The 18,564-nt window shown below is 45.2% G+C and overlaps 1 protein-coding gene across 3 annotated transcripts in view; it reads left to right on the top strand.

The window, feature by feature from the left end:
• Positions 1-4,930: 4,930 nt before the first annotated feature.
• Positions 4,931-18,564, top strand: part of GRM7 (glutamate metabotropic receptor 7) — a 382,004-nt gene continuing 368,370 nt past the window's right edge. Inside the window, exon 1 of one of the 3 annotated variants that reach the window (XM_053378124.1) lies at positions 4,931-6,124. In XM_053378124.1, the coding sequence (XP_053234099.1) occupies positions 5,615-6,124 (510 nt within the window). In that variant the 5' untranslated portion in view covers positions 4,931-5,614. The remainder of the gene's footprint in view (positions 6,125-18,564) is intronic. The other 2 variants (XM_053378122.1, XM_053378123.1) reach the window with 2 other exon arrangements.

Genomic DNA, 18,564 nt, shown 5'->3' with positions numbered 1-18,564 from the left:
AGCTAGACTGGTGATTGGGAGCGGCCGCCGAGACCATATAACACCGGTCTTGAAAGACCTACATTGGCTCCCAGTACGTTTCCGAGCACAATTCAAAGCGTTGGTGCTTTAAAGCCCTAAACGGCCTCAGTCCAGTATATCTGAAGGAGCGTCTCCTCCCCCATCATTCTGCCCGGACACTGAGGTCCAGTTCCGAGGGCCTTCTGGTGGTTCCCTCACTGCGAGAGGCCAAGTTACAGGGAACCAGGCAGAGGGCCTTCTCGGTAGTGGCGCCCGCCCTGTGGAACGCCCTCCCATCAGATGTCAAAGCGATAAACAACTACCTGACATTCAGAAGACATCTGAAGGCAGCCCTGTTCAGGGAAGTTTTTAATATGTGACATTTTAGTTTATTTTTCATCTTCGTTGGAAGCCGCCCAGAGTGGCTGGGGAAACCCAGCCAGATGGGCGGGGTACAAATAATAAATTATTATTATTATTATTTCTAAATCCTGGCTACGTCCATGGCAGAGTTCCATCCTTTGCAGCTTTAAACTTGGAAGCTAAGGCAATGTTGATTTAATCTTCTAGAAACAATAATCCAGGATGCTTTAAAACAGACTAGATTTTCTCTGGTATCATCACTTTTCTCCTTCTTAAAAATAACAATCACACACACACACACACACACATTCTTTTGTGAAGAAGTAAAAGTAGTATTTACAGGTACAGTAGCAAAATAAAGGCAGGTTTATAGCTACTATCTAAGTTACAAAAGTACAAAATCTAAATTTAAAATGGTGTCTGAGCTTCAGAGCTCAGACATGTACATGTGGTCAGCTTGGAGGCATGATGCCCCTCCCCCGATCAAGTTCAAAATGGTGCCCAGGCAGGAAGGATGTAGTGTTGCAGCTTCCTGCCAAAGCAGACCAAGAAAGTGATCTCATAGAGTTCCTTTAGCAAATGTTACTCAAAGTAGCGGATAAAAGACAAAACAGTGACCAGCAACACTGAAAACTGGATACTCTTCACCACTGTATTTGGTCCCATGACCCCTTGGAGCAGTGACTAATACAAGGCCAGAATTATTGTATTTTTATTTATTTGTTTGTTTGTTTTAATTTTATAATTACAGAATTTTGCTTAAATCATACATCAGCCAAATCATGTCATATAGCAAACACTGCCATATTGTAGTATGCTAAGAATGTTCATAGCTATCATTTCATCCATTTTCTTCAAATTCCAGTATAGACGACTTATCAATTTTGTTGGAATATCTGGAGTGTTCAGATTCTTTCTTACAAGTAATTTTGTTCATGACCATGGAATCCCACACTTTCCTTATCCACTGGCCTTTGGGAAATTACGGCTTATCCAGGTTTTGGTTATGACTATCCAAGCTGCTATCAATAGTACTTTCTTTACTTTACACCCAATGTTGCGCCCAATACTTTTCTCCTATACATCAATTGAAAGAGGAGTTGGAGTTACCTCCTCTGAGCTACCTTTTTATGGGAGGGGGGGTGCAGCAGAGGCAAATCATTGTCTATGGCCTTTAGTCAATACAAAAGATGATTTCTTTGCAATCCACATTAATTTCACTCAAGAGAACTTCCATACTTGGGTTTATTTCGTATGTGCAATCAGCCATGTACTTTGTGGATCTCAACACAACAATGCAAAGCTCCTTGTAGCAGGTGATTTGTAAATGCTGTTCTTTACACCATTAGGGCAGATTTTATCTATGAGAATTTGACACACCCATGGCAAATGGAATGCTGTTTTGGTACAGTTGAACTTGTGCAAACCGTATTAGAAGTTGCTTGAGGAAACAGCTCAGCACTGCAGTTATCAAAGGATGCTCTGTTCTGTGTTCCCCTGCTTTCTAAGTGAAGGGGGAGAGCAGGGCCTTATTATCTGCTCTGGGGAAAATGGCTGATCCCCTGTCTAGATGAATATGTGCTTTTACAAAGATGCTCTCTGATCTGAGTTACTTTTACAATGCAGCTGTTGATATGGTAACATTATTTTACATTTTTGTTACCATTACTATTGGTTGTGAGCTGGTTTGGAACTCCTTTTGATATAAAGTTCAGGATATAACTCCCAAGGAGAGGTGGGGGTGGGGCAGAGAGCACTCCATCTTCTCATTTACATTAAGACTCCTGGTAGGGGACTCTACTGAGCCATTAAAAGAGATTGGAATCCCTATTTTACTCATAAATTCACATCGAAAAGGTGGGGGTGAAGGAACCCATTGTTTAAACTGCCTTATTTGTAAATAGGACAGGAGTAATTAAAGAGCATTATGAGGCCATTAATCTGCCTCTTGGCTTTATATACCCAAAGATGTAGAATGGACAAAACAGCAAGGTTAAATTCAAAATAGAATAGCTCCATCTCACATCACACACACACACACACACACACACACACACACACACACACACACACACACACTGAACAAGCCCCTCAAAGGACACACACTAAAAAGTAATATTAAAACTCATCAAATAATATTGGCAGGCTCCTCCATTTTATCTGTTTGTTTGAACAGAGCCCTTCTCTTCACAGACATCATTTATCCCTCTTTTAAGCATTTGTTACTGAAAAGAAAGCAGGCTAATAGAGCAATGTTATTGCAAACAACTCCTATGTATCCATTAGGGTTTCTTTATAGAGCCTGCCCTACATCTGCTGGTTCTATCAAATTATCCCTATTCTTTGTGCCTGGCACTATGCTGGAAATGCCTGTAAAGCTGCCATGATGCCTATGGGCATCTTTCAGACACCTCAGAACCAGGTCAAGCCTTCTAGCTAAACACTGAGCATCTCTGGGTTGATCTTGTGATGTCGGAATGCACTTGTTTGGTGGTGCACAGGGATATTGCCTCCCGCTTGCCCTTTCTCTCTCCCTTCCTTCCTTCCTTGAGCAAATGATATCAAGGCCTGACAAAATCCAGTTAGAACAGCTGATATTTAGCCAGGAGATAGAGAATATAATCAGAATGTTTTAATGTAGGTAAGAGGTCTTCAGGGTTGATGCTCAAAGCATGAGCTGTTCTATAGGCTGCTGTTCAGGTGCAGAAAGGCAAACATTTCTGATGAGTCTTCTCAACAGATCCATGTTACACAGAGTGCTATTTTTGAGCACTCCTCAGCCCTAGCTGTAGTTGGTTCAACTGCAATGTCATTATCTCATTCCACATGGCTGTAGTTGTCTTTCAGCTAGCTCCGAGAAAACACTGTGCTTTGAAAGTAGGAGGGAGCAGGAGAGGGAAAAGGAGGTTTCACAGCAGCATTGGACTAGAAATGACATATTCAAATTGACAGAAAAAATCAAATATATAATAGGCTTGGGTAGGTACTCCTTCACCTTGCTCCTTCTCCTCCCCTTTCTCTTGAATGCTGTGCAGAGGGCAGTTAAATTTGTTCCACATGCCACAGTGTCAGCAAAGGAATGTAGAATCGTTGCACAGATGGCACAGTCAAAGTTCGCTGAGGCTGTCCTGTTCTGACCTACTTCATTTGTTTATTTTTTCATTCAACTCTGAGCATCTTGTATCAGGTCTGGAATACCCAGAGCCAGGTGTCTTATGCCTATAAGCTGTGCTTCCCTTGGCTTTTGGCAGATAAAATAGACTCCAAATTTGTCTCTTTAGTGAAGCAGGGGGTCATAATTTGTTTAAAGGCAAAAGAGAGCCTCAGAAAAGAACTGTGGTTTCCAAGAATGAAGATCAACTCTTTCAGTTCCATAAGATTCTGGGTTTAAATGGGATGCTCTTCCCAAGCTCTTCTGTAGGACTGGAGGGGTAGAGCGTCTGTTTGACTGAATGGGCACCTGTTTATGCAATTGCATGCATAAGGCAGGCCTCAGTCACACCGATGCAGTGGTAGAGTGTATGAGAACCAGTAGACTGAAGCTGAATCCTACTTAGACAGAAACACTGTGGATGAGTGGTTCGCAGATTCGAGAACTGGGAAATTTGCTTGTTCTAGACTGAGTTGCACTCCCTCTGGAAGAGCAGGTATGCAGTTCAGGGGTGCTCTTTGAACCATCATTTGTCCATTGAGCTCCAGCTGGCCTTGGTCACAAAGAGCACGTGCCACTAACTATGATTGCTGTGCCAACTGCACATCTTTCTGAACAGTGACAATTGGGCCACTGCAACACATTGTCGAGTTTAGAGTCTTGTTTTTTTGCACTACATGGGGATTTCCTTGAAGCTAGGATCCAGGGGCTACAGTGGGTGCAAAATGCCTCATCCAGAGCAGTGAGCGGTGCTTCTTACAGGGGACATGTGTTCAGGGATCTGCACTGGCAGCCCAGCCACCACCAAACCAGCCCTAAACAACTCTGGACCAGGTTACCTGAAATCCGTTTTTCCTCTACACTGCACTGGAAACAAGCTGCCCAGCTCTAGCCCAGTCAGCCTTTTCCTTCTCTCTGAAGTGAAAAATAAAATACCTGAGCTCCTCTCAAAGGATGCTGTTCTTAAGGTTGGGATTCATGAAACATCTCCACATTGTTGTAATTCCTGCGATTTTTATTTTTATTTTTTTTACAATCCTTGCATTTACCTGCCACGTATCCTAACTTGGTGAAACATTATTACTGTCACTATTCACGTTCTAGTCTTTTATTTGAAGAGTTTTAATCAAATAGGATAGAAATATTTCTGTTATCAAAAAGGAATTGGTCAGAACTCACCCTACAATCTAGGGTTCAGAATACCGCTAGGTCATGCAACAGTTAAATTAATGGAACTATTTAAAATATACAAGATACGTTCAGATAGTTGCCTCTTCACATTAATATACGCACCCCTTTGTACATGTAACACACCGCACACCTAAATTTCAAGCAAGGAACTGGTTACATCGAAGAACCGGGATCTCTACCCCAGAGAGCTTACGATTTGAAAGAGTTTGTGCTTTGGAATCAGTCTCCAGCGACTAGCGAGCGTTTTTCTACAAGCCACTGTACAGAGGAGCCTCCTCGTCCCAGAGCATTTGAAATCCTACAGCGCAGGACGCATCCGCAAGAGGATGGAGAACGAACCGAGGGAGAGCTGCGAAAAGGCTCTCGGCATAGGTAACAGAAAGGACCCGAAGGAGAGAGACTCAAGGCAGGCAGGAGACGTCGACTGCCTCCGCCGAGCCGAGGATGCTCCTTGTCTGCGAGAGGCTCGCCATCCCTTCTTCCCCGCGGCCTCTCCGCCTCGCCTCGCCGACGATTCCCTCCGCCCGCATCTCTGCGTAATGACGCGCAGGGAGAGCAGGCAGGCAGGCAGGCAAAGCTGGGGAGTAGGAGGAGGAGAAGGAGGTGGGCAGAGCGCGAGCGGGAGGCGGAGAGGAGCCGACCGAGCATTTAAAGCGGCAGCCCAGTCTCTCTTTCGCCCAGTAGCGAGCCCAGGCAGGCAGACAGGCGAGCGCGGTCGGGAAGCAGCGCGCCGACGGCAGGAGCCCGGAGCTGGACCACCCCGCCCTGCCAGACCCGCCCCGGCCCGCCCCTCGGGGGAATCCTCGCTCGCTTGCGGCAGGAGGCGCCCGGACCCCTGGCTGGCTGGCTGGCGGCTGCTGGAACAGCGGCGTTCCCTCCTTCCTGCTCGTGGTAGCCTGGGTGCCCACCATGCTCCAGCCGGGGAGGCTGTGGCAGCTGCTGACTTTGATGAAGTTGCCCTGGTGCCTGCTGGAGTTCCTGTTGTCGGCGGTGGCGCAAGGCCAGGAGATGTACGCCCCGCACTCCATCCGCCTGGAGGGCGACATCACCCTGGGCGGCCTCTTCCCCGTCCACGCCAAGGGCCCCACCGGCGTGCCGTGCGGGGACATCAAGAAGGAGAACGGCATCCACCGCCTGGAGGCCATGCTCTATGCCCTGGACCAGATCAACAGCGACCCCGAGCTCCTGCCCAACGTCACCCTGGGCGCCAGGATCTTGGACACCTGCTCCAGGGATACGTACGCGCTGGAGCAGTCGCTCACCTTCGTGCAGGCGCTCATCCAGAAGGACACCTCCGACGTGAGGTGCACCAACGGGGAGCCGCCGGTCTTCGTCAAGCCGGAGAAAGTGGTGGGCGTCATCGGGGCGTCGGGCAGCTCCGTCTCCATCATGGTGGCCAACATCTTGAGGCTCTTCCAGGTAGGGCGCTCCGCGGAGGCTCCAGCATCAGGTTGTTGGCGCCAGAAATGGCCAGAGAGCCCTGGCACGCGGGATGGCAGGGAGTGGTGCTGAAGGAGAGCGCCAGCCGCGGGCATGGCAGAGAGCAGCCCCAGCAATGGAAACCAACCAACTTGGCACTGTGCTGTAGGATCACTAGACTCGAGGGCTTCCTTAGGACCAGGATGCCCAGCGTTAGATAATCCACCCCATCCCACTTCCCCCCGGCAGGCAGTTCACACGCTCCCATCCCCCGGGGAGTTTGCTGCTCTGCTCTTTGCCTTTCCAGGCGCTCCCATCTCTCTTTTCCCAGCCGCCTCTTCCCTCCTTGGAAATCAGAGGCGCCCTCCCTTCCAGCACGTATCCTCGGGATTTTTCTCCTGACACTCTCTGGATTTATGATCCCATTTTCAAGAATCAATCACTGAATCAAGACGACGGAGGGGGGAGACGCAAGGCGATGATTTCAATGGGTTTGCATTAGAGTGAAATATGGCTTGGCTAAAGGCAACCGGTTCCCCGCCAAGCTCTCGGTTCAGTGCTAGAAAGAGGCGAGCTGTTGGGTGAGGAGGGGGCAGTTTCCACGAAACGGCGAGGAAGCAAGCCGCCACTTTTCGGCTTTGGGGCTGGAGGAATAACCCTGCTGGTTAATAGGAGGAAAAACAGGGGCACCGCGTGGTGGTGGCACTGAAATCCGTATTCGGCTCGGTCGTATCCTTGATTGATTTCTGTTCTGGTTTAAATTTCCATCCTTTCCAAGAGTATGTGTATCTGTTTCTATGACTCTCTCTCTCTCTCTCTCTCTCTCTCTCTCTCTCTCTCTCTCTCTCTCGTTTTGTTGGTTGTGCTAGGACAATTTCAATATGGGCATAATCTCTGCCTACCCGAGAGGGTAGAATACAAAGCAGAGTTGGAGCCGATGAATAGATAAGATCGATTTGGAAAGGGATCTTGTATGGAACCCAACTCCTTCAATCCAACCGTTCCCATCAGCCTGGACAACAGGTCAGTTTATCTGGCTGGCTAGTCCATTTCGGCATCTGAATCAGCGTGTGCATGAGTGCTCCTGCTGCAGGGAGATATCCCCCTTCTTTCCCCAACTGCGAATGCCCGGAGCCTTTCATTCCTCCCTCGAGTTGTGAGAGATGGCGGTGAAAACCGGATTAAAAGATTGGTGCTGGCGATGGTTTGCGGTGTGCGCGCGCGCCTGTGTTGCTGCAGTGCTTTGCCCCCATGTGCGCTGGTTTTTATTTTTCATGCATTTCTCTTGGCTCGCTCCTATAAACTGAAGCTCCCCTTGCCCCTTCGGATATCCAACTGCGGTTTCGACGGGTCCGTGTCCAGCAATTGCGCTGACAGCACGCGCGTCCCCTTTCTAGCCCAAGTTGCGCTTCCGAGTTAAAGCCCACCCCACTAAAAAACAAAACAAACCACCCAAACCACCCCCTGTTTCCAAGCTGCCTACAATCTCCTTGGGAAAGGCGGGAGACAGAGCACAATCCTGACTCTAGCAGTCAATGTCCTTCTCAAGAGAGAGAGAGAGAGAGAATAAATTAACCGACAGCAAAGGCATTTTTGCAATTCGGATAGGGGATACTTCTACCTTGGAAAGTGTGTGTGCGTTTGTGTGTGTGTGTGTGTGTGTGTGCGCGCGTGTGTGTGTTTGCAATAGCTGATTTGTAAATTGAAACCCCAGATGATTCCATCTTGGATATAAGAAGCACTTGTGTGTTATAGGGAGGGGAAGAAAAAGAGCTCCCCGGGACACAGAGTCGGGGCACTTCTCCGCCGTCCGCCCTCGCAACACCCGGTAATGCCGCGTCTAATTGGCAAATGGCAACTGTTCCGTGGAAGGCGGAGCGCAGAGAGGGAGCAGGCGGCTTTTGCTGCTGAGAGCGAGGGGGAAGGACAGGCTGGGCTGGGTTGCCCCGAGCGGAGCGACGCCTCAACTTGTGGCTCGCAGCGTGAAGTTAGGCTCCGCCGCTCGTCCTCGTTTGGCGCCTTTGGTCCAGCGCGGATTCCCCACCCCTCTTTCCCCCAGCTGGGCTGCCTTTCCTGGCTGCGTTTCCTGAGGCGGCGATCGCCCTGCTCCGCCTGCTCTGCTCTCGCCTAGCCTGGGGGCGGTGTGAGGAGGGAGAAATCTGGTGGTGATCCGGTCTTGCCTCTGGGCTCCGTGGCTCTGCACCAGGTGCTGCTGCCACTGCCCAAGGATGTCGGGTTCCTGGATCTTCCTTCTTTCTTCCGTTTTCCGCAAGCCAGGAGGTGGAGGATGGGAGGGCTCAGCCGGCTTTTCCGTCGCTTCTGGCATCTGGGCTTTGCGGGCATCTCTCCAGGAAGAGCTTGCTCGTTCAGAGCGGAGCTTTACAACTTGAGAACTGCCAACTTGGGAAGCTCAGCTGCTGCTTCCCAATTATCGTCACTCCTGGAGGGAGTGACAAAGCCACCAGCAGCCACACCAGGGTCCTTCTTGCGAAAGGGTGGGTCTTCTAGTTGTTCTATAATATGTGGGTGTTTTGAATATTATTATTTCATTTTTTGTAACAGGCAGGATTTTTTCATTTGAAAACTAATGAAACTTTTTTAAAGGCAGTTGGAACAGTGGTAGCAGTAGAAAAAAATAGGAGGGGCATGGGCACAGAAAGGGCAAAATATTTTTCTAGGTGGCTGAGTTGTGTCCCACATGTAAAGATCTGCGACAGAAATATATGTTAATCATAGGCATTCAATAATGGGGGCGAGGGTGGGGCAGGGGCGGGGCTGGGTGAGGACAGCAAACTCCTTCAGATGTCTTCTAAAGGTTATATAGTTCCACATCTCCTTGATATCTGATTTGTTCCACATGCTGGGTGCCACTACTGAGAAGGCCCTCTGCCTTTCCCCCTTGTAGCTTCACTTCTTACAGTGAGGGAACCATCAGAAGGCCCTCAGTGCTGGATCTCAGTGTCCAGGCATACTTTTACGGAGACATTTCCTTCCCACAGCAGTTCCTCCCTTCAATCTTCTGTTTCATCTATGCAATCATGAAATGTCTGCTGTATTTCCAGTATGTTGATCTTATATAGCATGTCAGGAAGGCAAGAGTAAAACTTGTCTCTGCACAATAAATTAACACACACACACGTCTTCGAAATCCCCTGATCTCATTATGTCATCACTCTGCTGCCGCCACCCTGCCAGAAACTGCTGTTCTGAATACGAATATTTTACAGGTGTGCATTACTACAATGAGGTTCATATCCTATCATTCCTCTTCATGTACTGCTCAAGAGTCACATTCTTCATCCCCGACACAGCTGCCTCTTTGAAAAGGTCTCTGGAAATTGACTGCAGACAAGAGAGGAAATGCAGCACTACTATTAGAGTACTGTGTTGCTCTGGATGTGCAACAGGTTAGGGTAGAAGAACAACGTGTCATGCTTACCACATTTCTTCCTGGGCCTTCAGCATATGTGCCCATGTGCTTCAAATCCACTTTGGTTTTAGCCAAATACACTATAGAGGGGTGGCTTCCTCATGTGCAAGTGTGGAAGCCCCCAGTTCAAGTCTCCTCCTCCGCCATGAACTTGTCTGAGTCTTTAGGCAAACTACTCTACCTCAGTTCCCCCATCTGCAGTGCAGGGGTTATGATACTGGCCTGACTTACAGAGCTTTGCAATAAAAATGATGGTGATGAGGGTAAGTATGGATGGAGAGAGCTAAAAGACAAAAGCGTCTTGAGTTTATTCACCACTGCAATAGGGCTAAACAGAGCATTCTTTCAGAATCAAGCAAATGATATATTACTTTCCGTGCTCCGCAAATGATCTGTCTCTCCTCGCAAATCTGTTAAGATCTCGCTCTTCAAAAATATTCATATTTCTCAGATAGTGATTTTAAAAAGCGCAAAACCAAACAGCTTCCCCCATCATTTTGGATTATACTATATACACAAAAGAATTCCACATTTATACATGGGACATTGCTATAATTAAGAGGGAACTAATATCATATTTCCCAGGGGAATTGATGCTGTAGGATTCATTGCCACTTGGGAAAGATGGCTATTTATTTACATGAAGGCTTTGACTACCCCCCTGATGCATTTTGTAGTAGTATGTTGCTTGCAGGCTTGGGATCAATTCAAATTATTATTTTCCATTAGAAAAGTTCATTATGATGTACATAAACAGAATACAGAGCATTTTTTATTTCTGCTTTCAGTTAGGCAAAGTTGTATGTTGGAGGACAAATATCTATGGGGGCCCACAGAGATACATTTCCCATTTTACTGAAGAAGAGCTTTTTTCATTTGCCTGCCTAAAAAATCTTTAGCCTTGTTGTTGTCAGATGTAGAGAAGCCAGGAGCCCTAAGTGACCAGGACACTTTAGAAATATTTTAGAGTAATGCAAGAAACGTATATTTGCATGGTTGTCTGTTGCTGTTGTTGGTTCAGTTTGTTGGATGGTTCTCTGCCAACGCTCACCTTGTATCTTAAGAAGCGGTGGAAGAATTGTTAACATACAGCAGTTTGCTGAGGCAAGTTGGCAACATCCTCAGAATATAACTCTGACAAATGTATCACATGATTTGCTCCCTTATGCGCTCTTGCCTGAATTTGCATAGAATGGGAATTTTGTAACTATTATGTCCTCCTTCAGAGAACTGTGGTTTGTTTAAACCAGCTGTGGTTAACTTTTTCTAGCTTGAGGGCTACACTGACAATCAGCCACCCCTCTGAGGGCCAAATGCTAGTGGTGAGCATGGCCAATGTGTATGTGTACACATACAATTACCATACATTCTAGACTCAGGTAGGTAGCCGTGTTGGTGTGACACAGTCAAAATAAAAAAAAAATTGTCCAGTAGCACCTTAGAGACCAACGAAGTTTGTTCTGCGTATAAGCTTTCAGGTGCATGCACACTTCTTCAGATACCCATACAATTCCCATACAGTTTACACACACATACTCACACTCACTATACAGTGGTACCTCAGGTTACAGACGTTTCAGATTACAGACCCCACTAATGCAGAAATAGTACCTTGGGTTAAGAACTTTACTTCAGGATGAGAACAGAAATAGCGTGGCGGTGGTGTAGCAACAGTGGAAAGCCCCATTAGCTAAAGTGGTACCTCAGGTTAAGAACAGTTTCAGTTTAAGAACAGAGCTCCAGAATGAATTATGTTCTTAACCTGAGGTACATACTTTCCCTCCACACAAACTTTCACATAACAGTAGATTGTGGTTTTCCATTACATCAGAACAGGATCATTATCAGATAGGCTTTGCGGAATGAAAACATCTGGAAATGTATATGTCAATAAATATCATTATAGGCATTATATAGGTTTGTGACTTACAGCCTGCAAAGTTTAATGTGGCCTAGTCTGCATGACATGGTAAGCCAAACTATGGCTCAGTGAGATTATGGATTATGGATGGATGTTGGGAGAGTTGCTTTGCTCCTCTCGGGTCCTTTTGAATACTATATGTTCTTTGCTGCAGCTCAGTTAGAGAGGAGATGGTTTGACCACAAGTCCTGTTTCAGATGACTCACTAAACCAAAGTTTGGCTTAGTTTAGCCTGGCAGAAGAAAGGCTTGGGGAGCAGCAAAACAGCTGCAAGCGTTTCTCTTGGGGCCTCTATTTTTGCATAGTCTCGCTAAGCCATATCATGTCGTGGGAAACAGGTCTGTGTGCTACCTGTGTAAATAAGCCAGTACAGGTAAAACACCACAGGTAAAACTTACCAGTACATGTAATTTCAAGCACAGGGCCTTTCAGTGGGGCCAAGCCTATTCTGAATGTGTAGTGTGCGCCTACCCTCTTTGGTTTGGGTGCAGGCAGTTCCAACAAAACCCAGCCCCCTCCTTTCATGGCTATGGGCCGTAGACAATAAATTGCTGTTGGTGTACATGGGAATTCCTGCCCCCTCAAGCCCCATAGCTGCAGGGGGGCAGGATTTTTGCTGCTAAAAATTGGTTTCACTTGGAGGCACTGATCCATCCTACAAACCGCACCATATCAGATGGTGTTATTTCTATTTATAGCAATATGCTAATTAATCTCAATGAGTGACAATGGAGAGTGTCCTGGGGATAGGAATATGATGAATTTTGTCATATTATTGAGAGAGATGAAGCATATAATTAAAGCCATTTGAGAAGCATAATACAATCAGAGCGGTGGAGGTGTATGAATATCCTGGACAATCAGGAAGAAAGTGATAGAAAAGAATTTGGCTTTTGTAAGCATGGTCATTTGGTCCTGAAAGCATAAGAGGCCCACATAGCATCTCATATAACAGTTCTGTACACATGTACTCCCAGGAAAGTGAGTATAAGATGGTAGACTTAGTAAACAAACTCTTGCCCTCAGACACCATGGAAGAAGGAAAGTAAAGCCAGCTTTCTTGTCAAAGACTGGATGAGAAAAGTTTCCCCTTCCCCTAGTGGCTAACATCTGGTTGGAGAAATGAACTGAAAGTGACAGGCAGGAGACAAAACAATAGCCATCTACTTTGAGAACCAGATATTCCCAGCAGTATAATGGGGTTACATGATCTCAAGAGGCAGACTCTGTATTTGGCTTCATAATGTTTGACAGTGTGTGTGTGTGTATGTGTGTGGTTTATAAATACTTATAAAGAAATATGTATCCTGGAATGTGATTGCTGGTCCTCAGTATTATTTGCCCAGAAGCTACCAGAAACTAAAGATTCCCAGATGTAAAACTCCATAAGTGAGATTCTCTCCTCAAGACTAGGGTGACTGCAAGAAAAGGGATGACTTTAATAAATAAGTGTGGGGTGCTTTTCTAACAGCTGCAGCACTGCTATACAGTAATCAACACTCATTGAACCTGCCTCAACGTCTTTATTAAAAGTCTGGGAGCCTCGTCCAACCTGGCCACCCTACATAACACTTGGGAATGATGGCCTATTCAAGCAGAAACCGAGAGTCCTGATCATTGCTCATACTATACTACACTACATCTAAAGAGTGAGCAATTTCTAATCAGCTATCAAGTGTTCCGACTAGAACAGAACTGTGTGTAATCTCTTGCTGAGTCACAAAAGTGCAGGAACTGACACCAAGTGCAGAATTCTTAAGTTCCGTTTACTGTTTGTAAGCACAAGACATCGCAATTTAAAATCACAAAGGAAGAAAATGGAAGTGTTGCCTCCTCATTCTGCTCCCGCTCTGCTCTGTCCCATTCCACCCCCACCCCACCCTTTAGTGATGTCATTCATGATGTTTCTGGATCACTTCTGGGTTCGGCACATGTGTGTGATTGCACACATATTGGTCATGCCTAAAATGGGGGTTGCCTTTACTGTGTAGGTAGCTGCGTACTAGCCCAGTAGTGGGGGGGGGGGACTATAAAAAAAAGAAAGGTACCAAATAGCATTGGAGGTTCGATGTAACAGGTTGTTGTTGTTGTTGCTGTTGTTGTTGTGTCATTAACCTAATTGTGCTGGTTTCTCACCTTCCATTCAGGCCAGCAGGAATGAACACAGGCATTGTCACAGATCCATTGAGGCTTGCAGGTGTCCAGTGTGCTGATTCAGCAAGCCTAACTAGGCCTTGGAAAGCTTCAGTTTGAAATCAGACTTTGAGTTGCAAAGACTTTTTAAATTACAAATTGGTTTTCTTCTCAAGATTCAGCTGCAGAGGTGGCAGAAGAGAAACAAAAGTGTCACCGTGAAAGAATTCAGATGATTAGTTTTAAGCTTACTATTACATTACAAAATATGGCTTTGTTACCATATGGTCCATCAAGATTCCCACAGAATCCAGCAGCAAATTCAAAGTTACATTAGGGCAGTTTTATCTGTGAATCCTTCAGCTGGAAGTGTTTACCAGAATGCCCAGGGGAAGTGGCAGGCTCTGTAAGATTTCACTCTTCCCTTCCCAGAAGCATACTTTTCTCCACTAACACCCTGCTTCGGGCCATAATGTCACTTTTGTTTTTAGGTTTTCCATCATATCTCCTACTTTCTCCTCTTTCCCTTAATTGAGACCTTTCACGAACACAATAGGAGACTTCATTTACAACTCCTACTTATAGAACATCATTCCTTGTTTGCTGCTATCTTCTGAAGTTTCCTGTGTCACATCCAAGCAAATGTTTCACGAGTGCAAAGTCTACCACCCTTTCTCAAACTTGGGTCCCCAACGTACCCTCCAACATTTCTCTGATGAAAATAGGGATGTCCCATTCCATAATGATAATTTTACTCTTTATAAGCCCCCCACAATCTTACTGGGTTGCCCCAACCACTCTGGGTAGCTTCCAACATATATAAAAACATAATAAAACATTAAACATTTTTAAAAACTTCCCTCTACAGGATTGCCTTCAGACGGCTTGGGGGCTCAGAAAACTCACTACCCTCCAACATTTCTCCAATGAAAATAGGGACATCCTAAGGAAAAGTGGGAGATTCCGGGATCAAATCAGAAACTGGGATGGCTTCTCTAAATCAGGGACGCCCCTGGAAAATAGGGACACTTGGAGGTTGTGCCCCAGCTGTTGTTGGACTAAAGCTCCCATCAACCCATCAATCACTGGTCTAGTCATTGTCTTTGTCATTTACTCCAAATAAGTGATCAAAAGTCATGAGATCTTGATCCTGTTCTCTTTATTTTATTTTATTTTATTGAAATTCATGGATAACATACACACTCTTAAATAAACAAAAATGAAAACAATCATATACTAATAGTCTTATGCATGTCTACAGAAATTAAATCTAAATTAAATTTGTACAATCTCCTTTTCCCTATCTTTTTGCTAACATAAAATAGACTTCCTATCATTTCCCAATGCATATAATCTTTCTGATGTTGAATGTAATTATCATTATTACCTCACTCTTGATCCTGGTCTTAGCCAGCCAAAATCATATTCAGCCATAGCATAGGAGGGTTGCCATGTTGTGAAAGAGGGGGAGGCAGAGTTCCTGCACTTTTAATCACTGCATTATTGCCCCAGGGGTTTCCCATCACAGCATCTTCATTATGCCAAAAATACACCTGTTGAATTTCTGCCTGTACCACCACTGATAAATCATGCAGAAAAAAGTGGTGGCAAGATGGGCATGCCAGTTCACAGCAGGGGAGGAAAATGCCACCAGAAAAGCATCTTATTCTTTGCAGATAAAATCTTTTGTTCAAGAAATAAAAATATTTTGCTCAGCATGCCTCAGCAAAACAACAGCTAACCTCAATAATGAGCTAGCATTGCAGAGTTCTATCATTTCAAGAATCTGGAATTGCAAGTATTTAGGGACATGTTCTTCATGTCCATTCAGTAGTATTTCAGCAACCAATATGGGATGAAATTCCCACTCACTCAGTGCCTGTACAGTGGTACCTCAGGTTACATATGCTTCAGGTTACATACGCTTCAGGTTACATACGCTTCAGGTTACATACGCTTCAGGTTACATATGCTTCAGGTTACATACACTTCAGGTTACAGACTCCGCTAACCCAGAAATAGTGCTTCAGGTTAAGAACTTTGCTTCAGGATGAGAACAGAAATCGTGCTCCAGCGGTGCAGTGCTTCAGGTTAAGAACTGTTTCAGGTTAAGAACAGACCTCTTGAACGAATTAAGTACTTACCCTGAGGTACCACTGTACCTGCAAGACGTTCTGCACTTGCTTTGAATGCAAAATACATCAGCGGTGAATCAAATGCAAGTGTGCCTACCGGTATTATGACCACCATTTCTCCATAGCAAAGTCTCTGAACTTGGGTATTCACTCTTGAGTCTAAGGATTCTTGCAGCTGGCCCAGAGTCCTCGAGTGGAACATCTTGAGCAATTCGCTATCATCCGTCCTCAGTCCAGTCACTGAAACGGTGATAATAATTGCCCACTTCATTGCGTTCTTGTGACTGATAATGCTTTATAATGAGATATGGATTAAAACATTTTGCACATTAAAAGTCCTATAAAATGTAATTAAGTCTTAGAGAAGCCCGTGAAAAACATGGGCTGTGTCTTTCTTTATAAGCATGCTTTGAATTTTGCTGTTGCTCTAAATGGAACATGGGAAAGGGCTGCATACGGAGTCAGACGATTTGTTCATTTAGCATTACAGCTCAGTATTGTCCACACTAATCTACAGCAGCTCTACAGGTTTTCAGACAGGAACTTTTTTCAGTTGTTCTTGAAGATTCCTGTGACTTAACTGGGAACTCCTGCATGCAATACATTATAATTAATAAGTATTATTTAATGTTACATTACTACTACTACTACTTCAACTTATTTCATGCCAAATAAAAACCATCTCTGGGTAACTTACATATATTATATTGCAACTTGACTTCCATTTACAACTTGAGCTTCTCCACTCGACTATGACCCTCCTTTTACCAATTTGCAAGTTTAAAAATTTACCATGTGTTTCTCTCTGTGTGATGGTAAATGCCCTGTGGGGCAGGGGCTGTGGAGGAGAGAGGAGAGAGAAGGGTGAGGACTCAATGTGAGCATATGTCATGAGCTTCCTTGCAGCAGTGATGTGACTCAGTAGATGTGGAGCTTGCTTGGGGTCAGGTCACAAAGGAAAAGAGCCTCTATCCAACTACTCGTGATGGGACAGTTGCCTGCTTTCTACCAGCTTTTCTGCTCCTGTCTCATTAGCAAAAGCCTGGCACACAAAAATTAAACATTCTCTATCTGACCAGTCTCATGCACATGAGTTCCAGGTGAAAGTATATTGTACAAAGTGGCATGGAATGAATTTATTCCCACTCTGATTTCTGTGATGACAGCAGAACACACTGCAGTGTAGATGTGCAAACTGACCCTTAGATGGACATTCTTGACCACTTTGGCCAGTGTCTGTCCATTCACAGGAATCATAGAATCATAGAGTTGGAAGGGATCCCCAAGGTCATCTATTCCAATCCCCTGCAATGCAGGAATCTCAACTAAAGCATTCAAGACAGATGGCCATTCAACCTCGGCTTAAAAACCTCCAAAAAGGAGAGTCCACAAACTCCTGAGGGAGACCTTTCCACCGTCACAGGTCTTACTGTCAGAAAGTTCTTCCTGATGTTAAGTCAGAATCTCCTTTCTGTTAACTGAAACAAGCTTTTTCCATCTTCCATGTGACAGCCCTTGAGATATTGGATGATGACTATCATATCTCCCCTCAGTCTCCTCTTATCCAGGCTGAACATACCCAACTTCCTCAACTGTTCCTCATAAAGCTTGGTTTCCAGACCTGTGATCATCTTGGTTGCCCTCCTCTGCACACGTTCCAGCTTGTCAACATCCTTCTTAAACTGTGGTGCCCAGAAATGGTGGTCCAAGCAAGGCAGAACAGAGTGATACTATTACTTCCCTTGATCAGGACACTAGACTTCTGTTGATGCAGCCTAAAACAGCATTAGCTTTTTTGCTGCTGCATCACACTGTTGACTCTATTTAAGCCTGTGGTCCACTAAGACCCCTAGATCCTTTTCACACATACTACTGGCAAGCTGCTCTTTGTGCAGCTGGTTCCTCCTGCCTTACATTTGTCCCTATTGGAACTCATTTTGTTAGTTTGGGCCCAGTTCTCCAATTTGTTGAGGTCATTTTGAATCCCGATTCTGTCTTCTGCAGCATTAGTGATGAGACATCTCTGATGTGCATAACAGAAGTGTTCCATGTTCCCTGCATGGGCACCACAACTTTGAAGCATAACCTTGCACCCAGTAGGATACAGTCTACATGTGACACCAGCCTGCTAGTTAGGGCAAAATGAATTGAATTATGTTGATGAATGGCAAGGTAAAATTCATTTCCACTTTGTTCTCATAATTTTTTTCCTATCCGAAGCCTGCAGTTAAATCACTGCTTTTAATATCCAGCACACAAGATTAATAAGTCATTCTTTTCTTAATTGATTGTGATATCCAGAAACACTTTATAATAGAGTAAATGAAGACTAGGTAGTGATATACAAGAAAGAGTTCCTGACTTAGGTCAAAAGAACTTCCTGGATACCAGAGCCCCAGGGGCTCTTATATAGTTCAAAAAACTCTCCATATTATGAACTCTAGTAGTGTGCTAACACAATTAAGGATCCTGAGAAGAGCACCTCCACCGGGACTACAATAGTCTGCTAGTCTACAAAGCTCCCATAGAGCAGTGTTCCCCAACCAGGGGACATATGGCCCCCTGCCCCCCCCTCCAGGATATTCCAAAGGGGTTGCAGGTGAAAATTGCATAAATGGGGGGGCACAACACAAGGCTAGGGGGCCACACAGAAAAGTGAGAAGTGACGGGGGGAATCTATCTATCATCTCTATCTATATCTATCTATCATCTATCTATCTATCTATCTATCTATCTATCTATCTATCCATCCATCCATCCATCCATCCATCCAGAGAGTCAGTGTGGTGTAGTGGTTAAGAGCGGTAGTCACGTAATCTGG

The sequence above is a fragment of the Podarcis raffonei genome, chromosome 2 (assembly GCF_027172205.1).
Source record: "Podarcis raffonei isolate rPodRaf1 chromosome 2, rPodRaf1.pri, whole genome shotgun sequence".
In the NCBI taxonomy this organism is placed as follows: Eukaryota; Metazoa; Chordata; class Lepidosauria; order Squamata; family Lacertidae; genus Podarcis; species Podarcis raffonei.
The sequence above is the reverse complement of the archived record's forward strand: the minus strand, read 5'-3'. Positions and strand labels throughout refer to the sequence as shown.